The sequence below is a fragment of the Diceros bicornis genome, chromosome 23, assembly GCF_020826845.1.
Source record: "Diceros bicornis minor isolate mBicDic1 chromosome 23, mDicBic1.mat.cur, whole genome shotgun sequence".
In the NCBI taxonomy this organism is placed as follows: domain Eukaryota; kingdom Metazoa; phylum Chordata; class Mammalia; order Perissodactyla; family Rhinocerotidae; genus Diceros; species Diceros bicornis.
The window spans coordinates 26084411-26107556 of record NC_080762.1 but is presented as its reverse complement, the minus strand read 5'-3'; the positions used below and the strand labels follow the sequence as shown (position 1 = coordinate 26107556).

The window sequence follows — 23146 nt, the reverse complement described above, 5'->3', positions numbered from 1 at the left end:
TAGGGTTTTTCATGGAACCACACTGAGTATGCAGAGTAACTGGGGTGGGGGTGGGAAGAATTGACGTCTTTATGATATTGAGTCTTCGATCCATAAACATTTATGATGTCTTCTTCTATGCCTTTCAATTAAATTTTATAATTTTCTCCAAAAAGATTTTGCACATCTTTTGTTAGATTCATTTCTTCGTGGCTTTTGCTGCAATTTTGAATGTAATCTTTAAAAAAAATTATTTTCTAATAGGTTATTGCTGATGTGTATGAACAGTATTGATGTTTGCTTATTAATCTTGTATCCAGGAATATTGATGATCATTAGACAGTGAACATTGTCTATAGATTCTCTTAGATTTTCTCTGCAAATTATCTGCAAATAAGAATAATTTTGGGGGGGGCTGGCCTGGTCACATAGGAGTTAAGTTCATGTGCTCTGCTGCAGCCACCCAGGGTTCTCAGGTTCAGATCTCGGGTGCAGACCGACGCACCGCTTGTCAAGCCATGCTGTGGCGGTGTCCCACATACAAAAAATAGAGGAAGATTGGCAGAGATATTAGCTCAGGGACAATCTTCCTCAAGCAAAAAGAGGAAGATTGGCGGCAGATGTTAGCTCAGGACCAATCTTCCTCACCAAAAAAAACAGTACTTTTTGTTTTTTCCAATGGTTAAAACTCTTCCTCCCTGTCCCCACCTCTCTCTTATCGCATTGCTTAGGATGTCCCATACAAAGTTGTGAGAGTGTTGGGCCTGCTGCCTTTCTCCTGACTTTAAAGGAAACATTTTTGTGGTTTTACCAGTTAAAAATAATATTTGTTGTAGGTTTTTGTAGATATCCTTTAGAAGGTTAAGGAATAATTTTCTCTCATTAATGGATCTTAAATTTTCTCAAATACTTGCTGTGAATCTATTTTGATTATGTGGATTTTCTTTCTTTCTTTTTTTTTTTTTGTGAGGAAGATTAGCCCTTAGCTAACATCTGTTGCCAATCCTCCTCTTTTTTCTGAGGAAGATCAGCCCTAGGCTAACATGCGTGCCCATCTTCCTCTGCTTGGTATGGGACGCCGCCACAGCACGGCTTGACAAGCAGTGTGTCGGTCTGCGCCCAGGATCCAAACCTGCGAACCCCGGGCCACCAAAGTGGAGTGTGTGAACTTAACTGCTAGGCCACTGGGCCGGCCCCCTGGATTTTCTTTTTTTAATTCATTAATGTAGTAAATTACATTAATAAATTTCCTCATGTTAAACCATTATAAATTGCTAGGTTTAGTTAACCAATATTTTGTTTAGGATTTTTCATCTATGGTTGTGAGTTAGATTGACCTGTACTTTTCCTCTTTCATATTGTCCTTGTCTGGTTTTAGTCTCAAATTTATACCAGCCTCTTAAAATGAGTTAGGAAATATTCCCACTTTTTCTCTTTTCTAGAAGAATTTGTGAAAATTAAACTTCTTTTTCTTTGTGAGGAAGATCAGCCCTGGGCTAACATCCATGCCAATCCTCCTCTTTTTGCTGAGGAAGACCGGCCCTGGGCTAACATCCATGCCCATCTTCCTCTACTTTATATGGGAAGCCGCCACAGTATGGCTTGACAAGCGGTGCATCCGTGTCTGCCCAGGATCCGAACCTGAGAACCCCGGGCTGCCGAAGCAGTAGTCGCGCATTTAACCACTATGCCACTGGGCTGGCCCCTGAAAATTAAACTTATCTGTTTCTTGAAAAGTTTGTAGAACTTGCTTGAAAAGCTATTTCATCCTGTTGTGTCTGTGAATATTGTTGACTACTGATTTACTTTCTTTAATGGTTACATATCCAGTCATATTTCCGATTTCTACTTGGGTCAGTTTCAAAAAGTTATATTTTTTAGAAATTTGTCCATTGTATCTAAGTTTTCAAACAATGTAAGGTTGTTCCAAATATTCTCTTATCCCTTTAATCTCTGTTGCATCTGTAATTATGTCTCCTTTTTTTTATTTTAATTATTTAAAAAATACTTATATAGTGCCTACTACATGCCAGGCAATATTCTAAGCACTTTCCAAACACTAGTTCATTTACTCCTTATAACAACTTTAGAAGGTAAGTACTATTACTGTTATCTTCATTTTACATATGAGAAAGTTGAGGCATAGAGAGGTTCAATAGTTTTTCAAGGGTCACATAGCTCGTAAATCATAGAGCTGCAATTCAAACCAGGTAGTCTGGCTCTAGAATTCATACATTTAACCACTACGTTCCACTGCCTCTTCATTGTTAATATTGCTGTTCATTCCTAATTTTGATTATTTATGATGTTTCTCTTGTTTTCTTGATCAGTCTTGCCAAAGGTTTGCCAATTTTAGCAGTTTTTGCAAAGAACCAACAAATTTATTGGTCCACTCTATTGTATGTTTGTTTTATGTATTATTCCTTCTGTTCTTATCCTTATTAATCCCTTTCTTCTACTCTTTCTGGATATATTTTGTTTGTCTTCTGTTTTAGTTATACACTCAATTCCTGTCTTTTCAGCCTTCTCAAGGCTATAAATTTACCTCTAAATACTGCCTTAGCTGTATCCCCAAATTAGTTTTGTAGTATTTTTGTTGTTATTCACATCTAAGTGTCTTTTTATTTTCATGGTTTTTTGACCCATAAGTTATGTGTTTTTAAATTTCCAAATTGTTTTTTAAAAAATGTATTTTTTTTATTGATTTCTAGTTTAATTGTACTAGACCAGAGACTGTGATCTGTAAGACACCAGTTCTCTGAAAATTTACTGAGGCTTGTTAAGGGCCTGGTACATGGTCAAGTTTTTAAAATATTAATAATGTTTTACCTGTTAATCTGTCAATTAATGAGAGATTTATGAACATCTCCCAATTTGGTGTGTGTTTGTCACTATGGCCTTGTAGGTTTTGTTTGTTTGCTTACTTTAGAAATTTTGAAGCTCTTTGCAAGAACTTTTGCCTTAAGGTCTATATTGCCTGATATAAGTGTACTACTACCAGTCTAGTATATTCGAGCAGTTTAACATTTGCTTCTGATAGGGTCCAGGGGATTCACTAGTTGGTATCCAACCAGATTTTGTGTAAATTTCTTAGCTTATGTTTTCTGAACCACATGGCTAGTGAAAATTCACACCATATACATCTGTGCGAGGCTTCAGGTTTCTACTTTTCAAAGGACTTTGTTTTATTTCCCTACTCCATGTCCCTAGAGTCTAGAGCAGAGAGCAAGCCTCCTTGAGGCTTCTCTGCACTGGTGTGTGGAGTATTTCTTGACTCCTTTTTATGAACTGGGCAGCACTTTGAAGGTCTGTGTTTAAAGTAATGCTGTATGTACTAGAATTTTATAGAAAAACAAAGTTTATTTTTATTTTCCCATTTGGTGTTTCTGCAGCAAACTTACTTCTTACCACGACTGCTGTGTAGCCTTGGCCAGCTGCTCCCGATGTTATGCCTTGTTTTTGACTCTGATAAACAAATACCAGCAGAAGCAGGTCAGCTCTTCTTGCATTTAATCCTTCAATGTGTCTTTGCATTAGTGTATTTGTATAAGCCCATGTTGAATGCCTTTATGTTTTGGATGTACAGATTTCTATTAGAAGCTTCCATTAAATGTGTATTGGGCTGCCCCAGGAGGCAGAGAGTTACCTGCAAGAGTTGGCAAGGGAGTAGTTTGAGGCAGAAAAGGCCTCAAGAGAATGACTACGTGGTAGGAAGATTCCTGATTTAGGGAGGTGAGTGGGTGGATTTCCACAGTGTTGTTCCTCCCAGTGACCTGTAGACCCCCACATGAAAGTCGCCTTGGGGTGGGGTGGGGGTGCGCTGGTCATTGCCAGGCTCCACCCCAGGCCTATTGAGTCAGATGAGTGGGGAGGGGTCTGGCCATCTGCACTTTAACAAGAACCACGGGGACTTTTGATGCAAACTAAAGTCTGGTATCCCCCTACACTGGGTACACGCTAAGATTCTTCTTGCTCTGAAATTCTCTAATTCTTTGACCTTGTATGTGGAAGATGAAATTTCTAGGTAAGTATTTAAAGGAAATAATTTGGTTTTAATGGATTGGGCAAAAAATGTATATAGTTTATAAAAAGGAAGAACTCACAAATGACTTCCCTTAATGAAACCATAATACTTAAAATACAAATATTAGTTTTTATTATAATTTTTTGAATATTCATTAAGTGCAGTCTACTTTTAGTCACCTTTATAAGTGATTAAAGTGACATCAACTCTTTAGTAGTAAAACATTTTATACATGAATATAATATATATTCATTTCAAATATTATTAATTTTCAAAATCACATAATAAGTTTTACCAGTTTACAACTAAATAATTTATGTGTATACTAAGAATGTTTGTTTATATTAGCCATATCAAAACCACCTCAAAACATAGTCCCTATTTTCCTCAAATAACATTGACCTCATTTTTACCCATCCAAGTACTTCTGCTGAGAATAACTAAATTTGTCAGATTTTACTCTATTATTAGCCATTTATTAAAAGGTTACTTGTCTCTTTTTGGTTATAGATGAGAGAAAAAATTCTATGCTCTTATTATATACCATTACTACATTTTAAAGATGATAAACACTTAAAGGGTTAATAAGTTTTTATTTAATTTTTAAAAACTGATTTACAAATATGCACTTAAGTTTCTGATTCTGAGTATTTGGATTACAAATGCTTTCCCTATGTATTTTGTATTTTCTCTAAATTACATAATTTGAAAGATTTTAAGGCACACAAATTTGCTGTGTCAGGTAGAAAATGAATTTGATTAATCTACCTTAAAATATTCACAATCTGCTGTTAATTTAAGTGTCCATTAAGCACTTATTAATTTAGATTTTGGTACAGCATATTATCAGAACTATAATCTTTGGGGGCCAGCCCAGCGGCGCAAGCAGTTAAGTGCACGCGCTCTGGTGTGGCGGCCCAGGGTTCGCCAGTTCGGATCCCAGGCGCGCACGGACACACCGCTTGTTAAGCCGTGCTGTGGTGGTGTCCCATATAAAGTAGAGGAAGATGGGCGCGGATGTTAGCCCAGGGCCAGTCTTCCTCAGCAAAAAAGAGGAGGATTGGCATTGGATGTTAGCTCAGGGCTGGTCTTCCTCACACAAAAAAAAAAAAAAAAAAAAAAGAAGTATAATCTTTGGACAAGTGAATTACCCCAATGAAAAGCTTAGACACTCCAATTCCTGGTTTTCTTTTTTAAGGAAAAAATTAAAATGGTAGAAAAGATAGTTTACTATAGCATTAAAAGAATTCTTTTAGATGTTATACTTAAAAAGAAATTTAGTTATGAATTTTATTTTGTAATTTTATTTTATAGATTTACCTTATGGATTTTCATTGTAATTTTATTTTACCATCATTATTTGTTTTCACTCTGGTGTTTTGATCATAGATGACTTACCTAAGACTGTAACTAGAGAAGACCTCTTTGCCTTGCACTAGAATTTTCAAATGTGGATGAAAGAAACACTTCTTTATAACAGTTTGATTTCAACTTGTCGTAACCTGTAATTTTTTAAAAAAGAAGAAAACCCATCAGTTGAGTACTGATAAATAGCGCTATTATTTTATGGCATTACTAGTAGATACTGTTTTGTTTCTCTGATTGTAGCTTAGATGATGACCATGTTGAATAAACAGACAACAATCCTGGTATCTTGCCAACATGAGGCACTTGAGATGTCAGTATGGTTAAGGGTATGCTTTTTCTGGTTCAAGGGACTAAATGTCTTCAAGTTTAATTCACATAAAATTTTACCACTCTTCTCACTGAATTGCTCTTCACTTTAGACCAATAATTATCTCCTAATCAAAATTGGTGTTTAAAAGCCATATTTTTCTTGATTTATATTTTAATTTTGGTTTCCTATTAAAATTATGTTGGTCCAAAGAAGAATAAAGAGCACTTTGCAAACTATGTACAGTAACATGTTGTTATTCAGAACCATCAAGGAAATGTAATCACCAAACATTTTAATCATTGCAGTGAAAATCATATTCAAATATATTACACATTTCCTTGCCTTCTTAGAAGATATTAAAAATAATTTAATCTCTTCTTGCCACAGGTCAATATTGCGAGCATTAATTATTGCTGTAGAGGCTATTTGTCCCACATTGGGAGCATGAGTCTATTGATGAGGTTCTTTAAATGTCTGTGTCTTTTCTTTGCAAATTTCTCTCTCTTCCCTTTCTGTTGATTGTTACCTCTGCCTTTGGTAATCATTACCTGCCTTTTGTAATTCTTTGCTTGCAATTAGCAGGGGAAGCTCATAACCAAACTTGTTGAAAGTAACACCTAACAAGTCTGAAACAAAGTTGAATATGAATTGGCTCTTAGTGAGATGGGCTGAAGGGACTCTGATGAAATTTCTCTTGTCACGTCTCATCATCAAAAGTCAATTCATATTTCAAGATGTAGCCCTCATGTCTCCTTCCTTCTGAAGGCTTCCAAGGCCAGTCAATTCCTCCCTCGTCAGTGCATCATTTTAATGACTTTAACATAGCTAGTACACCCAGCTAGTACCCCCAGAGCTCAGGACCCAAGCAGTATGTCCATGATCTTAACCACTTCACTATTATCAAGAAAAATTATCCCAAACCTAGAAATATAGGGTGTGGAGTCAGACTGCATGTCCTGACAAAATCAGGGTGGAGTATTGTTTAATGGTCAGGCTTAATTCTTGAGGAGGATGTATATGAGTTTAAACTTGCTATTTACTGTTTGATTAGAATCTAGACACTATAAAGTTACACATTAATTTATAGATTTCTCTCTAGTAGGCAAGATTACCTCAAAAGTTATGGTTTTATTACCTTGTAGGCTATTAGCCAGGTGTTTATCTAACCTAGTCATCTTATTCTAACATTCTTTTTAATGCTGATTAACATCCAGTTCTTTGATTGTTCTTGGAAGCATTTTAAGCTCCCTCATTAATGAGATAAGTAATTTTTTAAATGTGTCAACCTTATATTTGTAAGAGAGTCATGTTGTTAACTTTTTAGAAATTATACTTTGACTCTGTACTGTCTTATAATAAAGAAGCAAGTTATAGTTTTGAACCATCTTTGATTTTTTTCTAGTAAGAAAAATAGATACCTAATTTATATTTTCCTAAAAACAAAAATATTCTAGAAGAGCAAAGAAATTGTTCAGGCTACAAGAAAGTAGTTATGTGTCCCAACTACTTCCTAAACTTGTTAACCAAAAGCTCCCATAGGTTGTTGTAAATATTTTTTTGCGTGCTTCTCCAAATGGTTACCATCTGTGTAGCTGCCTCACCCACTAATGGAAGTTTCTAAATGACACAGGCCTTGTCTTGATAAACCTAGGATGATGCTTGGCATACTAGGCTCATGATAAGTGCTAAAAGAATGAATTTTGAATATGTGAAATGCTTTGGAATCTGTGGAGTATTATAAAATACTTTTTCTAGTATTCTAGTACTTCTTCCTTAAACATTTACTTTCTTCTTCTTAGTTTGGAGGAGGAAATAATAAGTATTTTTTCCCATACTTTTCACATTGATGGGCTGCCAGACACAACAGCAAAACAGAAATGATGGATTTTAAATTTACTTCAGACCAGCACAGCATCTTAGGTTCATATTCCTCTTGGCCAAGGTGGCCAGTTGAATACGATTTATTTTTCTTCTTTTCCTAGAAATAAAAAATAATTTCCAGAAATCCCACACCATGTTCTGATGTGAGTGTATTAATCTGCAGTGGTTAAAAATTTTGCTACACCTGAGATTTACTTGGACGTTGAGGCTTTGAACCGATCTCTGAAATGTACATCAGCCCTCAAGCAACTTTTTTAATAGAATTATTACTTCCTATAACTATTTTTGTTTCAGCTCTAGGAAGCATTTCTGCAAGACTAACTTTGGGGCCGGCCCTATGGCCTACTGGTTAGGTTCAATGTGCTCCACTTCAGCAACCCGGGTTCAGTTCCCGGGCATGGACCTACACCACTTGTCAGCAGCCATGCTGTGGTGATGTCCCATATACAAAATAGGGGAAGATTGGTGACAGATGTTAGCTCAGGGTGAATCTTCCTCAGAAAAAAAAAAAAAAAAATATGTGTTCTCAGGCCCCATCCTGGGAGATTCTGATTCAGGGCTGGGGTGGTGCCTAAGAACCTATTTTTAAGAGGCTCCTCAAGTGATTCAAATGAACAGGAGGCTTGGGAACCTATGGTATAAATTATTAAGGTGGTTCCTTAAAACAATTTTTCTCCAATATTGACAGCAGGGAGTTTTCTACGAAACCTCAAAAGATTTTAAAGTGATTAATCACATCAGCCACACAGGGTCAGTCTTTCTCTACAGGCATGTGGCTGAAAGTGAATCTCCCTTACAAAGCAGGAACCAAATTAGGAAGCTAGGCCAGGTGTCGGTGTAAGTTTCCCCAGTAACTAGTGGTAACCACACATCTTTTGCCTTTTGCCCCAGCAGCTGAGGGGTGCTTTCTTAGCGAGAGGGAATGGGATGGTGCATTAGACTCTTCCATGAATCTTCTCTGCCAGACTTGTGTCAAAACCAGTTGTCCTGGGACCAAACCCAGTTTGATAACATGGCCATCACATTAATGAGGCTTCAGGCACTGGTCAGAGTGGGCTATTCTGGAGAGGTGAGCACAGGGCCTTCTCCTGCAGGACCCTGGGGACCCTCAGAGCTGCCTGCCAAAGGGAGGGCTCGTTAACCTCGGTTTGCAAGACAAGCCAGGAGTTGTTGAGTCCTCTGTTAGTGAAACAACCACCCAATTTTATTGTTAAAACAATCACCAAATACTCCTGCAGATGTCTTGATTTGAGAAAGTTCAGTGTATACCCATATCCAAACTTGGTAAGTTTGCAACAGACAAATTTGAGGTAGATTAGTTTATTTAAAATAAAATGGTGGTCCAGTTGGCACTACCCCTCTTCGCACAGCCTTCAGTGACGTCGGCCTGTCTGTGTATGATGGTTATGGTCTAAGCCAGGGGTTTCTGGTTCGTCCACAGTCTCAGAGAAAAGGAATCCACTCCTCCCAGCTCTTACAAAGACTTCCTCAGGGAGAACAAGGGAAACTTGTTTGGCTCATGTCTATGAGGTTAATTTGTCCAAGCTCCACGGTACCACTAATAACTCTAGTTCCCATACACACAAAAACTAAGACCGAAAGACAACATTTCCCTCAGCTTGTTGCAGCTTGAAAGCTAAGCTTTAGCATTGAAGTATCTATTAAAAACACTGACCAAAATTTAATTAAATGACAAATCTCATTTAAGAAACATGCACATATTGTATGCTTTGTGGTGTAAACTGCATTTGGTGCAAACCAAATGTGCAAACAGATGGGCCTAGTAATGGAGGAATGAGCAGGGTAGATATCAGCTTTGCCAAGTCGAGCCTGCCTTAGGAGGTGCCTCCAACGTCAGCGTGGGTGCAGTTAGCATCTCAGCAAAAATACATTTGGGTTTGAGAGTACGTGAAGGGATTTTCCCCATTTCTTCTGTAAATATCTACTGGGCAGAAGATCTGGTAAAATGCCTCAAATAAGACTTATAAGACTGGCAATATTTTGCAAAGGTCACGGTTCGAAAAGAATACTTTTATCCACATTCCCACCACTTATGTCCATTGAACAACTGTCTGTCCAACCCTCTCCGCTTTATAAACAGTGGATTTTTTAATTTTTTTAAAAGAGAACTTTCAGATGCAGGGCAGTCATTGAAGCCTTCACAAAGACTGTCTGGGAAGCCCCTGGCGTGCCCTTGCTTGTGCTGCTCTACAAGTCGTGTCTCTCTCATTCCATTTAGACTTCTTTTAGGGGAGCGGTTGTATTTAGCCCTCTGTACACCCAGTGGACACTGTCTGATTTGGAATGCTCAGGCATCGTGGTTTGAAAATGAGACCTGGAATGTCTGGAGAGTGAGAGCAAAAACATCTGCCATTTTTCTAGCTGTTCGTCTCTAATGCAACCACAGCTGAGCAGCAGCCCAGAGATAATGTGACCTCTCGCTCCCCTCCATCCTCTTTGGGGCCTCCGAGGATTGGTTAGGGAGGCACCTCCACCCCTTCCCCTGGTGCCTTTATATGGCGACTTGGCTCCCAGCTCACCCTCTGCCTCCTGCCTGGCAGGAGCGTGCCCTGTGGCTCTCTTCCCAGCCCCTCTGCAGGCACATTCCCAGTGGGAGCATTTGGCTGAGCTCGCTCCTTTTTTCAGCCTTGGCCTTGGTCTGCACCCCTGACTAGGCGGGCAGCGCAATAAGCCCTTAGCTTGTTCATTCTTTCCAGTGCCTGCTGCTTTGCCCTTGTGGAACTGACTCTTCCCCCACTCAGCACAGAACCCAAAAGCCTGATTTATGTCTGCTGACTTAAAAAAGAACAGAGCACAGTGAAATTCTAGCATCGCCCTGGTTCTTTTGAGTGATAGCCACATTCAGAAGCACGTAGAGGGTGCTCAGTAAGTGATTGCTGATGGAATGGAGAGATGGATGGAGGCATCAAGGAGAATCTCTTCTGGTATTTAAATGATTTTCCACTTAGATTCTGGGTTTTGAGTCTCCAACATCTCAGATTCTTCCATTCTGTTTGGCTCAGCGCTTATGCAAACTGTTGACCCACTCTCAGTACGCGGGGGTTAATTAGGGTTTTTGCAGTAGTGCCATCTGTCTTCCAGACTGGGAAAATGTTTCTGTTCTTCAAGCTACCTATAGGCTCAATTATCAATGGGGTTTTGTTTGAGGGTGGGAAGTTGGGTACATGTTGCAAATTGTAAATCCTGATTCAGCTCTCAGATCCAGATTGCATGAGAAGTTTCTGACCCAATCTAAACAGCACATCTTGATTAATTTCTAGTCGAGAGAAGGTTCTGATTTTAAACACATTTACACCCTCTTCCATTTCAACCCATTCTTGAAAATCTTTCTAAAATGTTTTCCTTTACTTAGTAGAAGTAGTCCTCTCCTAAGTGGAGTCTGCTGAATATAGTTTATTCTTTCTCTGACAGCTTGATATGTTTCCTTCCCCATGGTCAACACTGTGCATATCAGTTATTTTCAGGTATGGTAGGAAGGGTGTGGGAGTCGGGGAGGAATGTGTTCACTTTGGCTGGCTGTGGGCGGGGAGTAATGTGAGGTAATGCAGAAGTGTCGCACGGGGGCCAGATGGTGCATTAGATGCTGACTTTGTCATTTAATAGGGGGTGGAAGTTTTTGAGCAAGGAAATGACATAAGAGCTGTGCTTCAAGAAGTGGTGTTAGTGTTGATGGCAGAGGGAGGAGCCCGTCAGGGTCTCTGACAAGAGTCTACAGATGGATTAACCAGAAGGGGCATGGGAAGGAGGAAGTTGCGGAGATTTTGAGATGACAGAGTGGAGGGAACTTGGTAGATGGTTGGTGAGGGGAGTGAGATAGGGAGGAATCAAAGATGCCTCTAGGGCAGAGTCTGGGGGATTGGGAAGATGAGGGTCATTGGGAGTGAGGAGATGGGCCTGAAGGTGGTGTTGGAATCCATCTGTATGTACAGAGGGGATTGTCCAAGTCCTGCCTCTTCTCTTCACCAGTGATGGACTTTGGGGTCAGTGAGCCTCTTGAAGCCTCTGTTTCCTCATCTCTGAGTAGGGGGAAATCTTCCTTCCTTGACTTGAGGCCAGTCTCTCTCAACTGTTGCTGCTGCAACTTGATATAGACCATTCTGCTCAGCAGTGTCCTGCTCCTTGTTTTGCTCGAGTTAAAGTAATTTCATGTACAGGTGTGTGGAGCCCATTCAGACTGAGTAACATGCTTGCTCCTTAGGGCATAACATATGCAAAACTGCAGAGAACATCCCACAGGCTGTACCTGGAACGCACGGTTGTGGTCAGGCTTCTGACAATAGGCGTACCTGTTTGTCTGAGCCCCGGTTGGCCATAGCTGTTGCTAGGCTGATTCCATTTTAAGCAAAAATAGAAAGTTGATATGAACTGGTTATACTAGACTGCCTTCTTTGAAAAAAAAAAAAAAAGATTCTCTCTCCTGATTCATCTTGGTTTTGCTGTTTCAAAACTGCATAGTTGTGGTATGAATATGCAACTTTGCGTTAAATTTCATAAAAATGCTATGAAGGTGCAGTGTTGGTTTATCGGTCGTTCTCAGATACTGTCTGAGAATAAAGGAGAGAATCAAAGAACTGCATGTTGATGAAATAGTTTTCTGCTGTGGAATTAGTGGTCTCTGCAAATTGATGATTTTGGCCTTTGTCTAATTTTTCAAATCTTTATAGGGTTTTAATTAAGTGATATTTTGTAGACTTGAGATGGATTGGGCTGTGGAACAATAAAGAACCTCTCCATAATACTGTCCAGAGGCCGCTTGTGGTGAGCTAAGGGGCCTTGCAAAGCCCTCTTGCTCAGCCTCCTCTCTAGGATTGCAGATAAGTCGAGACAAGCACTAGCATGGGAATAAGGATACACCACCTCTGCCAGCCTCCTGTGAGACGACTTCTATTTTGGCCTATTCCATGCTCCCTCGATTCGTGGAGAATATATTTGAGAAAGGTCTGGGGAAAAGAGAGAGAAAAAAAAGATGCCTTAGCCAACCCTGAGAAAGAGGACGGCGCATAGCAGTTGCTGGAAGTTTGGTGCTGCACACGGCGCAATCTGTCATCCCCATTTGTTGATCTCGCATGCCATCCTTCAGTTGGCACCACTGCTGCCAGGAACCACCCCCTCCTTTTTCCATCTGAAGGCAGGGAAAGAGGCATTGTGGCAGTGTTAACTCTTCCTGCCCTAAAGCTTAGAGTTTCTCCTTCCCATGTCAGGCTTAATAATCTATGCCATGTTAGGACCCACAGAGATAACAGAATCAAGGAATTTTAGACCTGGACAGGGCCAGAGGGAATTTTTCAAAGAAGAAAAGCAGCACAGAGTCCTCCCCAATTCGACCACAGGCGACAGTGGCTAGAGGTCGTCTGAATTTTGAAGTATGATACTAAGGAAAGCTGCTTCTACCCACAGCCAGGGATCTGGCTAAACACTCCTGGCAAGTCAATGATGACAGGTGGGGGTGGTACAGGGCCAGAGAAGCCCACTGAGTTAGACTAATGAGAAAACAGACATAGGGACGTGCTGAGGAATCAGCAAGGCCAAGCGTGAGGGAGAAGGGAGAAAAGATGGTCTAGCATCCTTCAGAAGATGACAGTGACATTTTAGGAGGTAAATTGACTACTCCTGGTAATAATTTAGCTAACAGAATACAAGTACTTATTAAATTCTTTAAGAAGTCATTTAAAAGCACTGATCATGTCTTTCCTGTCTTGCTTAATGTACTTTTGTGGGAATGGGAGAAAAGCACAATCCAGGGAACATCGTGAAGTCAAAAATGTTTAACATGACTGCTGTCAAGGGCATGAGGGAGATTGCTACCCCGATTGTATAAAAGATTGGGAACAACAGATTTCTTTGTTCAGAAGAAAGAACTGGAAGTTATCACTTTTAGTGAATTAGTTAATTTGTATATGTAAGTGCTTGGAATGCTGCCTGGCACGAGGTAAGCCCCTTGTGTTGGTTGCTGCTGCTACTATTCGTAGTAATTGTTACAATTTTCAGAGGTAGAACTGGTGTAGAGTGTCTTTAATCAGAAATCATGTATCAAAGTTTATGCTAAAAGCTCATATTCCTCAACTTAGAAAATAAAAAATGGAGCTTTCCTTGGAGAAGCCTAATTCTCAGAAATACCCTCTGTCGTGGTTGGAGAATGTTCTACTTTTCTGTTGGGTGTGGCCAGGGTGGAGGAGCGCTTCCTTCCAGAGCCCAGGGAGGAGGCTTTACCATCAGGAATTACGTGACATAACCATTGGTTTAATGTGAAGTGAGATTCAAGTATTCTAATGAAATTCTGTGTGCTCGTTTTAGATTTAAGACCCACAGGCTTCAGCCTCTTTAGGGAACTGTCCGGGGATCAGAGACAGACAAGGTGACCCCAGGGCTCAGGAAGCGGATTGCCTCAGATACTCTTTCTCAAGACCGGATCCTTTTCCCTGCCAACCCATCCCATCCTCCCCTCCATGGATCCGCATGTCACGCATTTTTTCAAGGTTGAACTCAAATTCATTTGTGTGACTTTGCTGACCCCTGACTGTTCACCGAGCTTTATCTTATCTAAACTCTCCTAAGACTGTCACTGAACCAAAGTGGGTTCGCTTCCTGGTGAGTTAAAATCAGAGCCTCTACCAGAAATAGTTGTCACACAACTACTTTATTTGCAGCAAACAGGAGACCACATGGAATCATTTCCAAAGTCGTGGCTCCCCAAACAAAGGGAAGCAGGTGTCTTTTATTTTGGGTGGGGGATGAATATTTAAAAGGGAAGTTTTGTCATCACGGGAGAGGCAGGTCTTAGTTTGCACCAGGTCAGTCCGAAAACATGCTCTCACATACATCACATGTTATGCTAATAAGGCCTAGGCTCCACCTAAGGTGGAGATTTTTTAGTATTAAGATGAAGTAAAGGGCATCTTTTGTCATCTCCGGGCCATCTGTGAAGGTGCTGCCCTTGCAGTGAGGCTCAATCTGGTTCGGGCTGGCTGACGCTGGTGTCTCTTCCTAACACAGCTCTGAAAAACAACCTTGAGGAAGCGTTAAGCATCTTTAAACTTCCTTCGAGCTGCTTAGGGCATATGCCGGTGAGAAGACCGCTGGTTCTGTCCTTCGAGTTTAATGCTACTAACTAACACTTTATTGATAGTACATGAAAAGCGTTCAGATCAATGCCTGAATCATTACTCACTACAATTTGTGCTTTATCTTTTATCTCATTTAATCTCACAATACAATATTTCCCCATTTTACAGATGAGTTAGTGGAGGCACAGAGAGGCTAAGTAAAGTGACATGTCTGAAACCAGACTACCTGCTCTCGAGCAAGAATCGTAACCCCTTCGGTGTCTAGCCTCTTGCTCAGTCCTTGCTATTAGCCCACATGTAAGCCTTGTCTTCTCAAATAGATCAGAAGCTCTTCTGAGCACCTTGTCTCATACTTGTTTGTGTGTGTGCATTCCCCCAGGCCCCCAGCATTCAAAAGTTGTCTAAGGACTAGCATTCCCCTTGCTGGGGTGGCCCCAGGAGCGGGTTCTCCTCCTCATCAGTTGCTGCGATTGGCTGCGCAGTGGGCTGAGGTTTTTCCAGTGTGCACTCCCTCCCGGGCCAGGTCCAGTTCTTGCCATGTGTTAGACTCCGTCCTTTCTTAATGTTGGCAAATGGTTCCCAGCTGCACAGGCAGCAGCAGCCTGGCTTCTTCGCGGCCAGGGCCAGGGCAAACATTATTTTTTTTTCAAGAACAAGCAGGAACAAATTGGTGTTGGCAGAGCAGCCCTGGGCAAATCCAAAAGTCTCGTCCTTCGTCCTTGATCTTCCGCTGTTTCTTTGCCACACACAGTAGCCTGTGCTGCCCGCCCCCTCCGCAGGTCCCACCTGGACCTGGTTCCCTGATAAAACCAAGCCCAGCCCTCTGCCCTTTGTCCCTGTTCCTTAAGGCTGCCGAGAACTACAGATCTGATAAGGGTAAGGTTTATCAGAATCCCTCCTGGTGACATATTTGCATTTTAAAAGGAGGTAATTCCTTAACTGCTCTGAAAGAAGGCCAGGTAAAGGAGGAGATAATTAAACTACACGCCATGTGGGAGGCAGGGCAAGGATATAGAAAGGACTCCAGGTCTGGGTAATCCTGGGTTCAAATCCTGACTCCACCCGTCGCTAGTTGTGTGATTGGCAGCTTCTCCAAGTCCATTTCTTGTCTGTAAACTAGCTCAGCACCTGACACCCTAAGTATCAGCACCCAGGTCAAGTATTCCTTTAAAGTCTCCTCCCCCTAGAGACCTCCTTCACCCCCTGTGTTTAAGGCCTGCCGTACTCAGAAGTCTGTTGCCATCAAATCAAGACCATAATTATTTCTGTATCTTGTTGTAAAATGTTCTCAGGTTGGGGTTTTTAGAAACATTTATTTATTGTGAAATATAGCCTATATACAGAAAAGTGCATAAAACACATATTTACCGTTTGGCCGATAGTTATAAAGGTGTCACCCAGGTCACCACTACCCTGGTCAAGAGAGACAAGTACTGCTGTAAAGCTGGTATGTGTATATAACACAGTGGTTCTCCACCAGGGGCAATTTTGGACATTTGGGGACCTTGGAACATTTTTGGTTATGGCATCTGGGGAGGTGCTATTGGCACCTAGCAGTTGAGGCCAAGGATGCTGCTAAACACAGGACAGCCCCCCACAGCAAAGAATCATCCAGCCCCAATGTCAGAAGAGCCCAGGCTGAGAAATCCTGCTGTAACACAACCCGATCAGCCGTGAACGCCTGATTTTTGGAAACACAGTACTTCAGCAGGAGGTGAACTTTCAGGAAAAGATTTGGATGCTCAAGAAACTGTTAGTATCAAAACTTAGATTTACATAATACATTATTATTGGTAATGCTATCCCACTCCACTAATTGTTCTCTGGAGGGAAAAAAAAAAAGGCCAGCCAGAATTTCGGATGAAGGATCTGAAGCTAATAGACCTTGCTAATAGCATCAGTCAGTCGGTATTCTTTCATCGCTGCCAAATGCTTTTAATCTCCTCTGCAATTTGCACCAATCTTGGAAATCAAATACTGTACAAGTTAGTGGAAGCCAGACGTGTTCCGTTTTACTATTAATTAAATTGTGAATTAATTAATGACTGTAATCTTTCCAACAACTTGTCCCGGCCCTTATGACCTTGTAACCCTTTGTCTTTAATTTATTGCAGGATTTAGTCGTTCGTATTGTTTTTATTCTTGGCAACCTGACAGCAAAAAATAACCAGGCTCGTGAACAGTTTTCCAAAGAGAAAGGGAGCATCCCCACTCTGCTGTCATTGTTCCGGACATTCTACCAGCTGGATCTGCAGTCTGAGAAGCGGGCGGGTGAAGGAGACCAGCAGCCCCAAGTGCAGAGGCCGCTGGCCCAGGTGGAGGACGTGCTCGTCAAACTGACCCGCCTGCTCGCCAATTTAGCCATCCACCCGGGCATCGGCCCGGCCCTCGCCGCCAACAGGCATGTGGTGGGCCTGCTCCTTGCCACACTGGGTAAGACCCACGGCCTGGCTGCAGCATACACGGGCAGGCAGGAGCTGCTCTGTGCAGCCCAGAGATGGTTCTGTGGCTTGGATGTGGTGAGGGTTTTATGAGCACAATTGGCCCACATTAATGAGCCTTCTCTGCTGTGTGAAGGAAAATTCCTCTTGTGTGCAGGACTGCCTCAAAAGTAATCCAGATTTAAAAAAGAAAGAAAAAAGAAAAAATAGTAATACTGATAATTACTGAAACCCACTGAACTGTACACTTTAAAAGGAGAATTTTGTGGTATGTGATTTATATTGCAATTAAAAAAAAAAGTATACCAATCAAATTACCAAAAATTGGCCAAACTAACCACAGAGAGTTTAAAATCCCAAATTTTTCGTGGGTTAGTCCATGTGATTAAAGTTTATCTTTTTTTTTTTTTTTTTGCAGGTTTTTACATTATCTGTAATTATGGCCCCCAGTCATTCAGGTCCCATCTTTTCCCCTGTATTAGCTCAGGCTGCCATAACAAAATACCACAGGCTAGGTGGCTTAAACAACAGAAATTTATTTCTCACAGTGCTGGAGGCTGGGAAGTCCAAGATCAAGGTGCTGGCTGATTCGGGTTCCTGGTGAGAGCTCTCTTCCTGACTTGCAGATGGCTGCATTCTCCCTAAGTGTTCACATGGCCTTTCCTTGATGTGTGCGCATGGGGAGAGAGAGAATGACCTCTCTCTCTGCCTCTTCTTTAAGGCCACCAGGCCTATTGGATAAGGACTTCACCCTATGACCTCATTTAACTTTAATTACCTCCTAAACTCCCTGTATCCAAATACACTCACATTGGAGGTTAGGGCTTCAACATATGAATTTGGGGGAGGGGATAATTCAATCAATAGTATTCTGCCCCTGGCCCCCAAAATTCCTACCCTTATCACATGCAAAATACATTCATTCCATCTCAACAGCCCCAAAAGTCTTAACTCATTCCAGCATCAACTCTAAAGTCTAAGGTCCAAAATCTCATTTAAATATCATCTAAATCAGATATTGTGAGATTTGAGATATGTTGTGAAGAAAAATTCCTCCTCTGCTATGAACCTGTGAAACTAGACAAATTATGTGTTTCCAAAGTATAATGATGAGACTAGCATAGGATAGACATTTTCCTTCCAAGAGAGAGAAATAGGAAAGAAGGAAAGGATGACAGGTCCCAAGCAAGTCCCAAACCTAGCAAGGCGACTTCCGTAAGATCTTAAGGTTTGAGAACAATCCTCTTGGGTTCGATGCTTTGCCTTCTGGCCCCGCTGGGGCAGTGGTCCTGCCTCCACAGCTCTGTCAGTCAGGGCGCCAGGGCTCTGCAGGGCGGTCTCACCCTCAAGGCTGTGGGGTGAAAGCCATCTGCCCTGTTGAAACTGAGGCAGTGGCCCTGGTGATCTCTGAATCACCTTTGGGGTCATTCTCTCCTCCTCTTGAAGAAGAGTGTACATCTGCAGCCAAATTGCTTCAACATGCTGTCCTGCCAAATCCAAGGAGCTGGTCCACCTTCCTTCACTTCATCCTGTCTCTGTCCCCTTCAAACTGGCAGTGCTTCTGCTTGTAGAATCCCATAAACTCTTTATGGAGTGACAGTCCCACCACACCCTTGGTGTTCTCTCCAGCACATGCTTTCTCATTTTTTGCAATATGGATAGGCTGAGAATTTTCCAAATCTTCAAGTTCCAGCTCCTTTTGCTTAACAATTCCTTCTTCGATTCCTCTCTCTATTCTCACACTTTTTACTATAAGCAGTAGGAGAGGCCAAGCCACTCCTTAAACACTTTGCTTAGAAATCTCAGCTAAATATCCAATGTCATGGCCTACAAGTTCTACCTTCCACAAAACACTAGAACACAAACACAATTTGGCCAAATTCTTTGCTGCTTTATAACAAGGATCACATTTCCTGCAGTTTTCAATAAGCTGTTTCTTGTTTCCATCTGAGATCTCACCAGAATGGCCTTTAGTATCCACATTTCTATCAACATTCTGTTCTTGATTATTTATGCATTCCCTAAGAAGATAGAAGCTTTTTCTCCAGTTCTCCTCTTTTCTTTCTGAGCCCTCACCAGAATCATCTTTAACAGCCATATTTCTAGCATGCGCCTCAAAACTACTCCAGCCTCTAGCCATTACCCAGTTCTAAAGCTGCTTCCACACTTTTAGGTACTTATTACAGTAGCACTCCACTTCTAGGCGCCAAAATCTGTCTTAGGCAGCTTGGGCTGCCATAACAAAACAACATGAACTGGGTGACTTAAACAATAGAAATTTATTTTCTCACACCTCTGGAGACTGGGTGCCAGCATGGCTGGGTTCTGGTGAGGATTCTTTTCCTGGCTTATAGATAGCCGCCTTCTCTCTGCGTTGTCACATGGTCTTTCCTTGGTGTGTGCGCACACAGAGAGAGAGAACTCTCTGTCTGTTCCTCTTCTTATAATGCCATCAATCTTATTGGATAAGGACTCTATCCTTATGACCTCATTTAACCTTAATTACCTCCTAAAAGCCCTGTCTCCAAATACAATCATATTAGGGGTTAAACCTTCAACATATAAATTTGGGGAGGACACAGTTCAGTCCATAGGAACCCCCTTCCACTTTTTAGGCCTTATCATTTCCCACAGGCGCCTCTGCCTACCAGTGTGCAGGAAAATTAACTGCCATCCGGAGTGATCAACTTAGCCACTACTTACCAGATTCCATGAAAGATTTTGTTGTTGTAGAAGAATCTTTAATGGTAATCTTTGAACTTTCCCCACTTGGTATTCGATTTAAGAGCCATTTACTGAGTCCTTACTACATAATCAGTCCTATGCTATGTGTTGCAAGAGGTCTGTTTTAGTCAGTTCAGGCTGCTATAACAAAATACCATAGACTGGGTGGCTTAAGCAATAGAAACCTATTTTCTCACAGTTCTGTAGGCTGGAAGTTCAAGGTCAAGGTGCCAACAGGGTCACTGTCTGGTGAGGGCCCTCTTTATGGATTGTAGATGGCTGCCTTCTTGCTGTGTCTTCACATGGTGGAGAGAGAGCTCTGGTGTCTCTTCCTCTTCTTATAAGGGCCCCACCCTTCTGACCTCATTTAACCTTTATCACCTCCTCAGAGGCCCTATCTCCAAATTCAGTCACATTGGGGGTTAGGGCTTCAACACATGAATTTGGAGGGGACACAAACATTCAGTCCATAACAAGGCTTAAAAAAATGTAGGTTGGTATCTGCTTTTAAGGAACTCAGGGTATATGGTGGAGGAATGTCAGGTGTCAGACAAGAAGCTTATGAAAAGGGCCAGCAGCGAGGTGCATACAGAGTGTGAGGGCTGAGGGGACGGAGCCACAGAGCCCAGCTTTCAGAGTGTGGGTGTGTAAGTGACATTGCCTCACTTTATCATGGAGCTCTGTAGTTTAAAAAGCACTTTTGCATCTGTTTCCTCACAGCAACCGCATGAGGGTAGCTTGTTGCTATTTTAACCAGTTTACAGATGAGGAAACAGGTTCAGTGAGATGAAGTGACATTTACAGGTCACAAAGTTAGAGTCACTTTACACGTTGCCTGTCTCAAGAGAGGATTCTTAAATTCTGGGTGAGATCTGTCCCCATGACCTATCACTTCCATGTGATAACTCAAAAACCTACACATTCAGTCTTGAACTCTCTTCCACACTGCCGACTGCATATTAAGCCATCTGCACGAAACAGAAATTCAGTTTCTGTAACCTCACACCTTTCACCGTTTGGACTGTAACATTTCTCTGTCTTCTGATGATCCTTTTCATCTGGATGATCAATCCCTCTCTGCCCGGAGGCTAGGGATCCAACTGCCTCAGACTCAGCAGCGGGGCTCATTAAAATACCCTTTCCGGTTTCTGGACATTACCCAGAAACTGACTAGTGAAATCCACATTTCAACTCTTCTCCTGCCCTCAGGTGGGACTTCCACCCATTTAATGTTGAGACCCTGTGCTTCAGGGAACGCCCTTTCACCTCTTGGCTAGTGAGGAGCTAGCAGAAGCCTGAAACCCACCGGATGGGTTCTCATCTGTGACTGCAGCCACCTGGGAAGAGCCTGAGAACCTGACCTCAGACATCTGGCCTGGGGACACATCACTGTGAAGAGTCAAGTCAAGAAGTAGAGTTCTGCATGATTCGTTTTCCTGCACCTGTTAATATTCACACAGAAAGTGAGAACATTCCTGGTCACGTGTATTGTATGAGCTTAGGAATTACATTTCTACCTATGAACTAAAGGTGTAATGAATGATTTGTGTTTGACTTCTGAGAAAGGAGAAAGAGTCTGGGAAGCAGATCTGGCCTTCTTCTTCCACCTCCCCCTAACCCTGCTCCCCACACAGAGGAGTTGCTTGTACCCCAGGACTCGCCGCTACAAGACAGTCTCATTGCAGAGGGTCTTTTGTGTGTGTGTGTGAGGAAGATCAGCCCTGAGCTAACATCTGCCAATCCTCCTCTTTTTTGCTGAGGAAGACTGGCCCTGGGCTAACATCCATGCCCATCTTCCTCCACTTTATATGGGACGCCGCCACAGCGTGGCGTGACAAAGTGTGTCGGTGCGCGCCCGGGATCCCAACCAGCGACCCCGGGGCTGTGGAAGCGGAGCACGCGCACTTAACCACGGCTCCACCGGGCCGGCCCCCAGAGGGTCTTTTAAAATCAAAAATGTTTCTAAGGACCAGCCCTCTCAGCAAGCCCCCAGATTCAGAGATGTGCTGTCTTAGTGGCAAGCTCTAAATTCCCGATTCTCTTACATCCCTGAGTCAGCTACAGAGGGCTGTGAGGTTCTCTCATGCTCTTTGGAGGCAAATTATTGTCCCCAACCAGCTCTAATGGGCTCTCAGAAAGATGCTATGGAAAGAGCAGGAAGGTAGAGTTAGACAGACCTGAATTCAGATGTCTTCTCTGTGAAGTCAGGCCAGGTGTTTAATATCTCTAAACCTCAGTGTTCTCATCTGTAAAATTCATATGTTGAAGCCCTAACCCTCAGTGTGATGGTTGGAGATGGGGCCTTTGGGAAATAATTAGGTTTAGATGAGGTCATGAGGGTAGGGCCTTCATGATGGGGTCAGTGCCCTTATAAGAAGAGACACCAGATGACTTGCTCACTCTCCACCGCATGAGGACAGAGTGAGAAGGCAGCCATCTGCAAGCCAGGAAGAGCCCTCACCAGAACCCAACCACGCAGGCAGCCTGATCTTGGACTTCTAGTTTCCAGAACTGTGAGAAAATAAATTTCTGTTGTTTAAGCCTCCCAGTTTATGGCATTTTGTTATGGCAGCCTGAGCTGACTGAGACAGATACACCTTTAGAGTATTAATGATTGTGGGTTTAAATGCGTAGAAGTGCATTTAAAGCATTATTAATAATTGACTTTTGTGGGGTTAAATGCACGTAAAGTGCTTGTGCCACTCGTGATAGATGCCCAGTAACTGCGAGTGCCTGCCCTCTTGCCCCAGATGCCAGATGCCTTTCCTGCTGCCCAAATGCATGGTCCTACAGGAGGTGGCAACAGTAAGAGCTACCCTTCTTTTTCTGGGCAAGCTAATCAATTCTTCTACCAAGGCAAGAGGGAAAAATAGATCCCCAAACACTGCCCACGATCGAGTGTCATCAGTCCGGGAATGGAGGGAACCAGGGCTGCAGACTTCCTCTTTGCCAAGGTTAGACATTCACCCGAGCCGTTCTCCATGAGCTGTCATTCTGCATGACCCATCTGTTCACTTAACAAACACTTATTTAGCGCCCATAATGTACCATGCACTCTTTTAAGCCCTTTACAAATGTTAACACATTTAAGCTTTGTAACAACTCTGTAATGTAGGTGCAATTATCATCCCCACTTTACAGTCGTGGAAACTGAGGCCCAAGGAGGTTATGTGACTTGAGCAAGGTCACACTGCCAGCAGGTGGAAGATCAGGATTCTGGCTCCAGAGTCATGGCCAAGCAAGTGGGAATACTTTGGGGGAGGGGGGTGCTGTGTCCCTTCTTTTACCTTGTCTCCCTCAAAAACAATTGGGATCTTTTCACAGGTCCCCTAGA

The 23146-nt window shown here is 42.2% G+C and overlaps 2 protein-coding genes across 2 annotated transcripts in view; both read left to right on the top strand.

Annotated features, from left to right (window-relative positions):
• The window catches only part of CEP57L1 (centrosomal protein 57 like 1), a 462537-nt gene that overhangs the window by 248364 nt on the left and 191027 nt on the right, over positions 1-23146 (top strand). The window lies entirely within an intron of this gene.
• The window catches only part of ARMC2 (armadillo repeat containing 2), a 102425-nt gene that overhangs the window by 68453 nt on the left and 10826 nt on the right, over positions 1-23146 (top strand). Inside the window, exons 12-13 of the mRNA XM_058566508.1 lie at positions 3372-3471; positions 16762-17080. Coding sequence (XP_058422491.1) covers positions 3372-3471; positions 16762-17080 — 419 coding nt within the window. The remainder of the gene's footprint in view (positions 1-3371; positions 3472-16761; positions 17081-23146) is intronic.